This window comes from Petaurus breviceps, unplaced genomic scaffold (genome assembly GCF_028583685.1).
Source record: "Petaurus breviceps papuanus isolate PSGF00001 unplaced genomic scaffold, PetGlider_PUasm1.0 178, whole genome shotgun sequence".
Lineage (NCBI taxonomy): Eukaryota > Metazoa > Chordata > Mammalia > Diprotodontia > Petauridae > Petaurus > Petaurus breviceps.
In genome coordinates, this window is record NW_027185777.1 from 13,651,618 (window position 1) to 13,664,316 (window position 12,699).

The 12,699-nt window shown below is 46.6% G+C and overlaps 1 protein-coding gene across 2 annotated transcripts in view; it reads right to left on the reverse strand.

The window, feature by feature from the left end:
• Positions 1 to 474: 474 nt before the first annotated feature.
• DNAJC1 (DnaJ heat shock protein family (Hsp40) member C1) overlaps positions 475 to 12,699 on the reverse strand; it is a 260,138-nt gene continuing 247,913 nt past the window's right edge. For both annotated transcript variants that reach the window (XM_069086286.1, XM_069086287.1), the window contains 3 exons: positions 10,439 to 10,487; positions 5,751 to 6,202; positions 475 to 704 (listed from right to left, as the gene is read on the reverse strand). In XM_069086286.1, the coding sequence (XP_068942387.1) occupies positions 636 to 704; positions 5,751 to 6,202; positions 10,439 to 10,487 (570 nt within the window). In that variant the 3' untranslated portion in view covers positions 475 to 635. The remainder of the gene's footprint in view (positions 705 to 5,750; positions 6,203 to 10,438; positions 10,488 to 12,699) is intronic.

The following is a 12,699-nucleotide window of genomic DNA, read 5'->3' on the forward strand; positions in this document are numbered from 1 at the left end:
GGCCTTGAAACCTAATCATTTGCTAAAGACCTTATCCTGTCCTACCAAAGCCAAGCAAACCCTGCCCCGACCAGCAGACCACGACATCAAACGCTGACATATACTGCACACAATCCCATACATGGCCGAGGGCCAGGGCTTTCATAAAGTCATCAAATAATCCTCTCATGGTCTGAAACGGATGCTAATCATGAGGTGATTCAAGGATGTCCACCGCTTTTATGAAACACATATTTAACAAATGTTGGTTTATTGTTTATGAACATTCCTTTCCACACTGATATGATGCATACTGGCGTGTACACACACACACACACACACACACACACACACACACACACACACACACACAGTCTTAAACCAGCAGGAAACTACTGGTCTGGATTTTTCCAAAACAGTCGACTCTTTACAATGAAGTGTTAGACAAATAGTTCTCCAAATGCAAAAATACAGTTTAGCGTCTTTAACACAGTCAACGTTTAAGCAAGAGGGCAGAAGATTTATTGGTATTTTCTTTTACTAAGGCACATGACGTATAGAAATACTGAGGTACAAAAATGCAAACCACTGCAGATGACATTGAAAATATTCTCTCATTCTGGAAAATGAAAGGAAAATTCTTCTTTCCACAAGACTCAGCTTTTGGCTTGTTTTTTCTTCTGTACTAGTTCAACCAGCAGCTTGTATCTAGCCACACATTCTTCCTGCAGGGAGAAAAGGGAAAACATGTATTTCCATCTCCTAGTATGGTTTTACACCTGGTGTCTTTCAAGGAGGTTATGTCCAATTTCTAATGAGACAAACATCATAAATTCATGAAGCCCCTTCACTGATCAAGTTGGAAATTAAAATTTAACAAATATTTATCAAGCACCCGTTATGTGTAGTGCATTATGTTAAGTGCTAGGGAAATAAGGATAAAACAAGCGGCCCCTGTCTTCAAGAAGCTTACAATCTAGTATATAAAACACACATTTGGAAAACGTCCAAAAAGATGCATAAGAATGGAGGGAGGAGGAGGAGCAGCTTCCTGGAAAAGGCGGTACTTGAAGTAGGCCTTGAAGGAAGGGAAGCATTTCAACAGGCAAAAATGTGGGCTAAGACCATTCCAGGTATGGGTGATCGGTGAAGAAAAAGACGTGGGAAAGGATGGGAGAAATCAGGCAACGACAAGTGATTGTCCCTTCTGGCTGTCACAGGGAATGTGTGAGAGGGTGAGTATGTGAGGGGCCCGGAAAGGAGGGCTGACACAGAGAGCCTTCAGTGTCCCATGGCAGGGCCGCCATTGTGTTCTCTGTGGAGGGCCCTGAATGTGGAGCCAGAAGACTTCGGTTTCAGACCTCAGGCCAACCCCTTAGTCCGTGCCTCAGCTCCCTCATCTGTAAAATGAGGGCACCAAACTAGACATCTCCTAAGATCATTCCTGACTCCATATCCAATGGAAAGCCCTTGTTGGGTTTGTACAAGGGAGGGATGTGGCCCTGGCGATGCATTAATTTGGCTACAGCTGGCAGCATGAGGGTCCAGGGGTGGACAGAAGGGAAGGGTGAGAAATATTCTAGGGTTACAAATAACAGAATCTGGCAGCTGACTGGATGTGGGGGAGTTAAGGGTGAGTCCAAGATTGCAAACCTGGGTGACTGGGAGAACGGTGGTAGCATTTAATACACAGAGGAAAGTGAGTTGTCTCGCCACATTCTGGACAAAAGGTGATGAGCTCAGATTCTGAGGTGTCAGTGGGAGGTGTGGGGAAAGATATCCCACAGGCTGTGAGACTGGAGCACAAGGGGCAGGTGTGAGACAGACCTACACACTGGGGCCGCGTGCTATAGCCATGGAAGGAGAGAAGGTGCCCCAGAGGAGTGAGGGGCCGGTGGGTGAGCAGACAGCAGCAGCAGAGAACACAGATCATTCTTCCTACAAGTCTGGCCAAAGAAGAGGAGCCAGAGGAGGATAACTGAGGGAAAAGACTCTGCCCAGACTCCTGCCAGTCATTCTCACACTGGGCGGCCGGCTGCGGATGAAACCAAAGCGAACGGCGGAAAATGCACAGCCTGGTTTGTGTCTCCCTGACAAGGGAGGTGCAGGGGAGCAGCGAGCTGTCACTAGTCTTCCTTCCCATCGCTGAGAGCTTTCTAAAGGGCAGGCAGCTTCCTGCCCAGGTGGGTCAGAGAGCTCCCCTGCGGTCCCAGGGCTGGGACCTGGGCCCAGACGCTGCTGCACTCACTGCCCCAGCTGGCTTCCCATGTTCACGGAATGGCGGCTGCTGGGTCATATGATCCCTAACCGGCCTTCTAGCTTTAAACACCAAGCTGGGGTCCCTTCTCTCCCCCATCTTCCTCCAGACCTCCCTGCAATAATCCACTGCACTGAGCTCCCCATTTACCATCTATCTATACTCCAGGACAGCTGGGCTGTAGAGCTGACACTAACAATCTTTGCACCTAAGGCAAAGGCGTGTGGCCTTTGGGGAAGGGGGTTTTCCGGCTGTTGGTATGGACTGGGGCATGACTGGGAGGAGAAAGGAGCCCTTGGGGCCATGCAGCGGTACCCTGTGGAGTCTGGCGGTCTGGGGCACAGCTCAGCTTCCCAGCCTCTCAGTGGTTTATCTGCCGACCACGAATCCTCCCATAGGACACCTGAGTGTGGTATTGGGGCTCTCGTGCTGCTAACTGCTTGTACCAAGCAGCCCAGATCCACTGTGCTAGTCTCTGCCTCCTGACTAGAATATTCCTGCTGACCGTGACCCTTCTGACAAAGCAAATGCTGGAAACAAGGGATCTCTTGACTATATCTAACTCCTATGGAACTTATGTGGTTCTCTACCTATGGGAGCTCAAGAAATGCTGGATTCAGACACAAGCTTCCCTCAGACAATCACTGGAAAATTGTACCTCCAGACCCCAACTCCTTACTAGATGGGGACGAAAGAATATGTCCATTTGTTCTTCAAACGGAAAAAGAAGGCAAGATTTTCCTTCATTAATATCTATGCCTCAGATGATCCTCACTGGTTATCAACACTGCCATTGTAAGAACTGGGTTCCTCTCTGGCAAGATCAGCGCTAACCAGGGTCTACTCTGCTTCTGCTAAAAAACCAAACAACCCCCCAAACCTCTCAGCTAAGCCGGTTAGGGGACACCCCACACAATCCACGCCCTGGCAAAGCCTGCTTCTTACCTACTTGGGGTCATTCTATTGGCTACCCCAGAATGGGAATGCCTGACTGACTGATTCCCTTCCCTGGAACCTCAGACTGAATTTCAGTTTTGTGGTTTTACATAAGTAGCTTTCAACATAAAGCTTTATATCTAAAGGCTTCTTCAAATTCCACACATTATAACTAAAAAGAAAACCTACTACAAAAAGGTAGCCACGGCCAAAGAAATCCTTGAATGAGGAATGTGTGTGAATCAAAACTTTTCAAGGACTGTCCTTCCCTAGGTAACCAACTTACTGTGTGATAAAGAAAGCAACTATTCCCCACCTACAAATGACTAGGAAGGAAGCCTCCAGTCACATTCACCAGCTATGTATGAGCTCTCCTCCCTGTCCAGGCTTCAATCTTTAAAGTCCATCATCAGGTTATCTGATTATAGCAAGGCCAATCAACAGCCTCTCCAGTGGCCTGGTCCTGCACCAGACACTTTTAAGATGAATGGACAAACCAGCTTTAAGAAGATAACTCTACCTATGGTCTGAAAATGTCAACACACTGACTCAGTTTTTGAGTCTCTATCTCAGTAGTTAGAATGATCAGCCCCCTGTCTCCAAACCAGTGTGACTTAATCAAATATGCAAATATGCCTGCTTATTCTTATAAGTGAGTCATGGACAGATGTGGACAGATATGAGGCAGACACAGGGAAAGGTAATTTATTTCTGATAAGGCAGGGGGGCCGGATAGGGCAAATCTGAGCCTCCCAGTTTGGCTCAACCAGCAGTCTCAACTTCGAGATTTTTTAAGCGTGGGTCTTTGCACTTAGACTCGCACATGGCCACAAGCTAGATTTTCTAACACAGAATTTCAATTAAAAAACCAAGAATTTAAATGAACATCAATTTGCCCTGAGGCTGTTAAGTGATAGGCATGTCCAACAGAACAGGGATTTGTTCTTTTGATATCTGAAAGTGTTCCAGTGCCTTGGTCTGGTCTCCGAATACCGCTACTACTAAAGAACAGTTATTACAATAAATAACACCCACGGGGGGCGGCCAGGTAGCACAGTGAGTAAGAGCACCGGCTCCAGTGTTGAGAAGACCTGGAGATCAAATCCTGGGCTCAGACACTTAGCACCCACCCAGAAACACCTGGCCGTGTAACCTTGAGCAAGTTACTTAACCCCAATTGCTTAGGGGTGGCCAGGTGGCTCAGCGAGTAAGAGCACTGGCTCCAGTGTCGGGATGACCTGGATCAAATCCGGGCTCAGATACTCAGCACCACACCCAGAAATAATAACTGGCCGTGTAACCTTGAGCAAGTTACTTAACCCCGATTGCTTTAAAAAAAAAAAAATAACACCCACGGGACTCCCTTTGTGTCAAGAAAGACCCAAGTTGAAAAGATCACACCCCAAAGCTCAACAGATCTGAACTGCCAGCTCAGAAGGGAATTCCCCAAATGAGGCCTTCCTTGGGTTTCCTTCTTCCAGAGTCTCCATGTGGGAGTCATTTACAGATGGATCTTGGCTGATGGAGGCTGCCAGATGAGGCACATCATGCTGTGGTTACAGGAGCTAAACTGGAGATATGGCACGAACTCTGGCATTGCTCACAGAGTAAAACAGACCCGCTACAAGTTCTACAATTAATTTACGTCAGGGAACCAAGAAGGACCGTGGGGAAACTCCCTGAGAGACAGGGGTCCTGAGAGCTGGATTCAAGTCTTGTCATTCTGTAAGAACTTGTTTCACTTCACACACCTACTGCTTGCAAAGAAGGCAATAACATATCTGACGTGGCAGGTGCTTGGGCTGCAGAGCAGGGGGATCCTCTGACTAGCAGGGGTCCTTAAGGATTTTTCTGTGTCCTGGGCCCCTCTGGCACAAGTCTGGTGACCCCTTTTCAGAGGCATATTTTAAATGCAGAAAACAAAACACAGGGGATTACAAAGGAGACCAATTAAATGGAAATGCAGCCATCAGACATATATATTCTCAAGGTTTGTGGGGCCGAAGTTAAAATTCCTTGATCTAGCACATGCCTTCATTTTACAGACGGGGAAATTGAGCCCCAGGGACATCACATAACCCATGCAGGGACACACAGGTGATAAGGCAAAGCCGGGATCTGCTGGTGGCCAGCCTCCCTCTCTGCAATGCCTGACATCCTTTCCTCCTGATGCTTGTGTTTATGAACAACTACATACATTCACAAGACGGCTGATCGCGGTATGTGTCTGCAGGGGGAACGGGGTGGGAATCAGGAATACTATCTAGAGTGAAGTTTCCTAAACTGTTTTCTCTGTCAGGGGCAACTAGTCTGTAAGAGGACGAAGCCTATGACCTTGACTTCATTAACATTAAGCTCTAATTAACTGAACTATAACAGGCGCATAGAAAGATATGGAAAAGTGACAGATGAGTAATAATAGAGTTGGCTATTTATAGAGAAATAAGCAGTTAGCTCTAAATAGAAGAGATAAATGACAGGAGATAGAATTGGCCATAACTACACAGCTTCCTTTCCACGCTGCCCCGCAGTCGGCCGCGGCTTCTCCTCCCCCTCCCCGCCCCGGTCACTGACTGACCTTAGACTTGTCTGGCACACACTTGGCGATCTTGTCCCAGCGGTCCGACGTGCCCTTTGGGTACTGCTGCAAAGCCAGTTCCAGGAGCTTCTGCTGGTTCTGCGTCCATAGCTCCTCAGCGGGGGGCCGGCTCCGCACCCTCCTCCTGCTCTCCTCCTCATCGCTGGGCTCGTCCTGCTCGTGGATGTCAAAGTCCTTCTGCCTCTTGCCCCTGGTCCTTTCCTCTGCCTCTTCCCTCCCGCTGGAGGGGGCTGGTTTGCGCCTCCGGGGCCTGGTCTCGGGCATCGTGGTCTCGCTGGGATCTCCCAGGACGTCTCCGTGGTCCTCGGCCTCCTCCTCTACCACCTCCTTCTCCTCCCTCTGAGTGATGAGGTGGTCGGACAGAGTCACGGGGGCTCGTGTGGGCCTGGAGTTCTGGGCTGTGGATTTGAGTTCGGAAAGTCGAACCATTCCTGCGGGATAGCAAAGGCCGGCTTAGATGGGAGGGCAAGGGAAGGACAGAGTGCTTGTGGATGTGGCAGAAATGGCCTTGCCCCTCAGGAGGCAAAGAACCACACTTTCACTGATAATATGGAATTTTGGTTATAAATACATTATTTAAGATGACTCACACAATTTTGTCAAAATGACCTCAAATTTCTCATTACTGACACTGTAAACTCCAGCGGATAGGCTGACATTCTCTTCTGCTAAAACAATGAAAGACAATAAAAATAATAACCATTTGTATAGCGTTTTAAGCTTTGAAAAGCATTTTTAATAATAATAATAACACCTACCAATTACATAGTGCCTAATATGTACTAAACACTGGGCTAAATGCTTTACAAATAGCTCATTTGATCCTGAACTGAGAAGAAGGTGCTTTTATTACCCCCATTTTACAGCTAGGGAAACCGAGAAAGAGATTAAATGACTTGACCAGGGTCACACAGCAAATAAGTGACTGAGGCTGAATTTGAACCCAGACCTTTCTGACTCTAGGTCCAATGTTCTATCCAATGCATCACCCAGCTGCCTCCATTCATTAGAACATCAGTTCTAAGCAGATATTTACATTTTCAGAAACATTAAAAAATGCAAATCAGATTTAAAAAAAATACCTGTACCTTCAATAATAGTTTCTTACAAATAGATCATGTATTTGAAAACTATTTTCAAATATAAGATGAAGATAATTAATGTAGAAATCCAATGTGATTCACAGTTACTGATGGGAAGTCTCTGCTTTCCCCACACTTAGCCATACCACTGGAGACAAAAGAAGACAAAATGGAAGTACCCATGTTCATACGGTGTTTTTCAGTTTTCCAAGCACTTTACTTACAACCCCAGAGACAGGCAGTGCAAAGAAGGTCATGGCCATTTGAGAGCACAGTTTAGAGGTGACATGATTTGCTTAGTCCCACCGCTGTTAAAAAATACAAAAAACTAGAACCTGAAATTGACTCAGGGGAGAGAGCACTGGGCCTGGAGCCTGAAGACCTCAGTTCAAGTCTGGTCTCAGTCACTTACTAGCTGTGTGATCCTGGGCAAGTCACTCAACCTCTATTTGCTTCAGTTTCTTCAACTGTGAAATGGGGGTAATAGCACCTCTCTCCTAGTGTTGTTCTGAGGATCAAATGAGATAATAATATTTACTTAGCACTGACATGCCTGGTACATAGTAGGGGCTCTATAACTGGCAGCTATTGTTATGAAACTTGTAAAAGTGCTTTTCAACATTAAATCACTATGTACAGGCTAGTTATTACGATGATCTCACTGGTTTAGCAGAAGAAAACATCACCCTGCCTGCTAGAGTTTGGTGCCAGTAAATGGGCATTTGAGGTCATTTTGACAAAGTTGTTTTAGTCATGTTAAATAATTAATTTCATTAAAATTCCAGATTCTTAGTGAAAAGGATGAAAAGTAAGCTGCTTTGCCCCTCACAGGGCGAGACATTTCCTCTACAAGAAGCTGCCCACTGCCCAGCCTTCCTGACCTGTAGTTTAAGGCAGCTTGGGCTAACCGTAGCCCTCAAATACCAACAAATGTTCTCTTACACATCATTTAGTTTTAGTTTTAATTATGAAATTATTTTCAAACTGAAATTTGGGCCCCTGTGTCTTTGGAGGAGCCTCTGTGTATCTTTCCTCCAAAGCTTTCCCCTTTTCAGACTCAGGTCGCCATCTGTGCTCTTTGGAAGTGATTCCAGACTTGGGGCATCAGAGTCACTTATCAAGAATAGCCATGGGAGTGTCAGGGTGGGAGGGGGATGGGCAGTGCTGCAAGGATGATTCTAAGTCTGGGAGAGGAAAAAAAGTCTGGGCTTTCAGTGCTACTGATCCAACCTAGCCATGGTTTCATTAGTCATTGGTCTAAGAAACTTCCAGTGAAGAAACGTTCTCCGCAGCTACAGGCTGGCAACTTGTGTCTAGGTCATTCTCTGCTTTGCTGCTTCTCCTTAAAGAAACATGAATCTAGCACCCACTACATACAGAGCACTGGGGGTAGGACACAAAATTGAAAGAAAAAAGACTCTAGCCTGCCTCATGGAGCTCACTCTCCAGTAGAAGTCTGCAGTACACACCCATATGGTGATAAAGCTCCTAACAGAGGATCCATGCTGGAAAAAGGGGCAAACCAAACCCTACGGAGGCAAAGGGGTTTTTATTGGGGGGAGTGAGGGTGGTGAAGGGCTTATGGAAGCTTCATGGAGATAGCATTTGACCAGGGCTCAGAGGATGGGTAGGATATCATTAGGTGGAAATGGGAGGTGGGGGGGAAGAGAAGGGAATTCTAGACGCGGGACAATGTGGGATGGGTGTGGGGGATGGTGAATAGTTCAGTCCAGTCAAAGTACAGCCCATGTAGAGGGAAGTAGGATGAGAGAAAGCTAGAAAAATTGGGTATCACCAGATTACAGAGGATCTTGGAAGTGGTTTTTATTTGACACTGAACTATTTAGATCTGACTCCCGGCAAAGAATACCTGGGGGCCTCAAGTCTATAAGCACAAAGGGTGGGAGTTATGGGAGTGAGGGTTACAGAAAGGATGCCTGTGCATGTACCAGGAGCTAGAGCGGTTCCATGCCTGTGCATGTACCAGGAGCTAGAGCAGTTCTTAGAGACCGCTCAGCAGCAGCACACAGGAGACCAAAGCATTATAATTTAAAATGACTTTAAACTTTTTAAGGCTATTTAATCAATCAGTCAGTCAATCAATCAATCAGTCAGTCTATCTAACATTAACTTATCCATATATATGTATATGTGTATATATTCCTTACACAGGTATAATTGTCCTTTATGAGATTAAAATGGTTTACATGTGGCCAGAGGGCTTTTATTTCATGATTCTGGACTTCCTCTTTCGCTGTTTTTCTCCTCTAAATGAGCTCCTGCTGTAGGGGCTTGCTCTCCTTACTGCTGCTTCTAGAGCTCCTCTAAGGCTGGCTTTCAGAGCATGGACAAAATCTCTGGGACACACGTTAGGTCCGTCCATACTCCCTTCTCCTCTCACTTAGGGTGACCAAGCTACTGGGAGGAAATGAGGAGAGCTCAGACTGAGCTTCCTGCCCCAAGCTGCTCTACCTTATTGAAATGACAATCAGAGAAATAAAAGACTGGTGATCAGCCGTTGGGGTCAGGTCTTTGAGGTGAGCCCACCTCACATAACACTGAATGGGGCCAGTCAGCAGACGGGATGGGGGGGGCAACCTTTCAGTGCTGCAGAGGAAACCCATCTACTTCCTGCAGCTGCCAGCAGAGAGGAGAGGCCGCCTCCTCCTCTATTGAGGGGCACTATTGAAACCATAGATCTGGCCTCACAGGCCTGGGAGCCTTGATACGTGTGCAGCCCTCTGTTTTGAGAGGCTTTATGGGACCCCAGCCCTCTTCCTTCAGTTCCTGTCTCCCTACCCCAAGCACAGAGATGCCAAAGAAATACTGGGGAGTCTGGGGAGGAAATATCTTTGGTAAATTCAAGTCTGTATAACAGTCTTCGTATTCCCTCTCTGAAGGACATGTGTGTGTGCACCTGCAAGTGAGTACCAGAGAAAATGGCTTTCCTCCAGTAAGACCAAGGATTCTGAAGACTGTCAGTGCCAGCCTGTTCATTCAGCAAACTCCTGAAGGATGTTTTCTGATAGTCTTCTGTGGGTCCCCAGACTGTCTGGGCCAGCATAACTAAGCCCTGCTGTAGACCAAAGCTGCCAAACCCAAAAAGAAACAAGGGTCACTGAACAGTACGTAAGGATTCCTACAGGCCTCACACTGACTTAGAAAACCACACGTTAACATCATCTATGTTCTGTTGTATTTTCTTTTTTTTCCTTGATAAATATTTCCCAATTACCTTTTAGTCTGGGTCCCACTTAAGGGTGCTCTGGGCTCCACTAGGCAGTGGGTCTCACATCTGATACTTTTCAGAGGCTCACATGGCAGACGCATTAATTCTCTGGAGAGCAGGGCAGTTAAGCTACGGCTGCCTTGTTGTTTACTATATTGATAGAGACAATTGTTTCTGTGGGACTGACGGGTCTTCTAACATTTATTTTTAAAAATGTTATGTTTCATGACGGAAGCCCTGCCCAAAGTTAGGCATGGGGTCCCTGTCCCTGCATACCCCTGCATGTCAGGACCTTAATGGAGAAAGGGACTGAACAGGTGTCAGTGAACAGGATCATGTTCAGACTTATCACGCACCTGGGCTGCATGTCACAGAATCCTTCAGCTGTTTGGCTTTCATTGTCACCTGTTTAAAAACACAAAAAGCAAAATGTCTCAGTTGAAATGGTTGAGTGTTAACAACTAGAGTTTAAAATTCAGATCCAGAAAGCATCAGAGTACATCTGATTTTGAGTGTCAGGCAGTGAGATCTCAAAGGTTTTTATAGAACTGTAGATTTTGAGAGAACTTTAGAAAGTTCCATCTGTCCTGCCCATGTGTGAGGAAAAAGGCTCCCTGTGGCACAATGACCTATCCAAGGCCACTTAGCTAGTAAGTGACAGAGAGGGGATTGGAATTCAGACCTCCTCACCACAAGGGTCAGGTGATTTCCACATGATACCGCATTCTCTCAACATAACAGTTTATATTTTTATAAACAAGTGACTTTCTAAAAGTGAAACATCATTTAAAAATATATGAACCAAAGATGCTATATATTTACTCTTTCTTTTCTCTTCCTTCTACCTCCAAAAAAGCAAATCCTCAGTCAGTCCAAAAGCATGTTTCCTCCTACCGAAAAGCATAGAGGAAAAAGAATGAAAAGTCTGAGGCCTCGGCTGCCTAAGCAGTTGGGATGCAGTCCGTTCAGAATAACAATAGCGAGGAAATGGGAGATAGATAAGGACAGAGACATTTCGGACATCTCCAGAGAAATCCTAAAGCATCAAAGCAATCCTGCAGACGGCATGATAATCTGGAAAGAAAGCATGATGACACACTGGATCGATAGGTGATCTTGGGGGTGAAGAGCTGGGTCCAGTCTCTGCCTCTGAGACAGGCTGTGTGGCTCCGGGCAGGTCCCCTAGCCTGCCGTCCTCGGAGCGCCCCCCTCAGACTCAATGGCAGCACAAATACTCTCATGCAATGAATGGCAGAAGGAAAATATGTGCTCACCAAGAGCACACTGCACCACCACTGGTTTTAAACCAGCTCTGGATCCCCATCTCCCCCATAACGCCCCAAGGTCTAAGCTTAGCTCCTAAACTAAGATGTCCATGCAAAAGAAGAAAGGCAACAGAATTAGTTATTCTCTAAAAGGTTACTTTAATTCAAATTACAGGGTTCCCCCCCCCCCCCCCTTTTTCACTTGGTATCAAGTCCAGAAGGAGCAGGGAAGTTAAAATTTAAAAAGCCGTATTTTTGTCCAAGGTAAAGAAAACTACACGTGTATGTACGTTTCAAAGGAGAAATGGACCACCATCCTCTGTCCTCTGTCTTCAGATGAGCTGTAGCAAGGAGTGATTTAGCATGCACAAAGCTTTGGGCCAAGGAGATTCTGCTGGAGAATAACGGCATACAAAGATGGGCTAAATGTAGACTCCTGACAATTTTGCTGTGTACTGGTAAGGGCCCAATACATATGTTTGTGTGGAAATGCAGAAATCAGAAAGTGCTGTCACTGACGTACATGGCAGCAGGTATAGATGCATGCGGCCGGGAAGTCACCTGCACGACTCAGAAAGAACGGCGTCTGCACAGGAGCTCCCATTTATGGGCCTTTAAGCCAACTGGCAAACATTCACGAAGTGCCTACAGCTTGCCAGGGCTGAGCTGTGCCAAGGGCTGGGGATACAAGGAAAGGTAAAAGACAGCCCCTGCCTCTAGGTCACAGCCCAGCGGGGGGCCGCCATGAAGACACTTGGCAAGAACAAGATCTCACAGGAGAAATGTGAAATAAGCCACAGAAGGAAGGCACTAGCATTCAGGGAGACTAGGAAGGGCCTCCTGAAGGCCGTGGGGTCAAGCCGAGACCCTTCTCCAGGGGCTCCATTTCTGCCTCTGTGCCCAAGGATTTCCTCCAAGGGCGCTGTGCCCCCGTCCCCTGACCGTACTGCACAAGGGCAGTCTGTCATCTGCTGCACTTATGTCTCATGAACTGAAGTGGAAATAGAGGGTGCATATCCTCAATCATCTTTGTCTGCCCTTTACCACGATGGCACCAAGTGCACAGAAGAAGCCTTGATCGGTCAAATGAAATCTTGTCTGGTTTCCTCCAGGCTGCCTCCCCTACGGAGCCTTCCCAGAGCCCCCCAGTGGTGGCACTTTCTCCTGCCCCTCCAACTACTCTGCATGTATCCCGTAGGTATTACTTATGTTGTCTGCATTGGCGTGAAAATGCCTTGAGGACTCACTGTTCTTGAGGACAGGGAGTTATTTTTTATTTTCTTTTATGCCCTGCATAGTATACATATATATGTATGTGCACACACACACAGACACATATGACTACATATCAT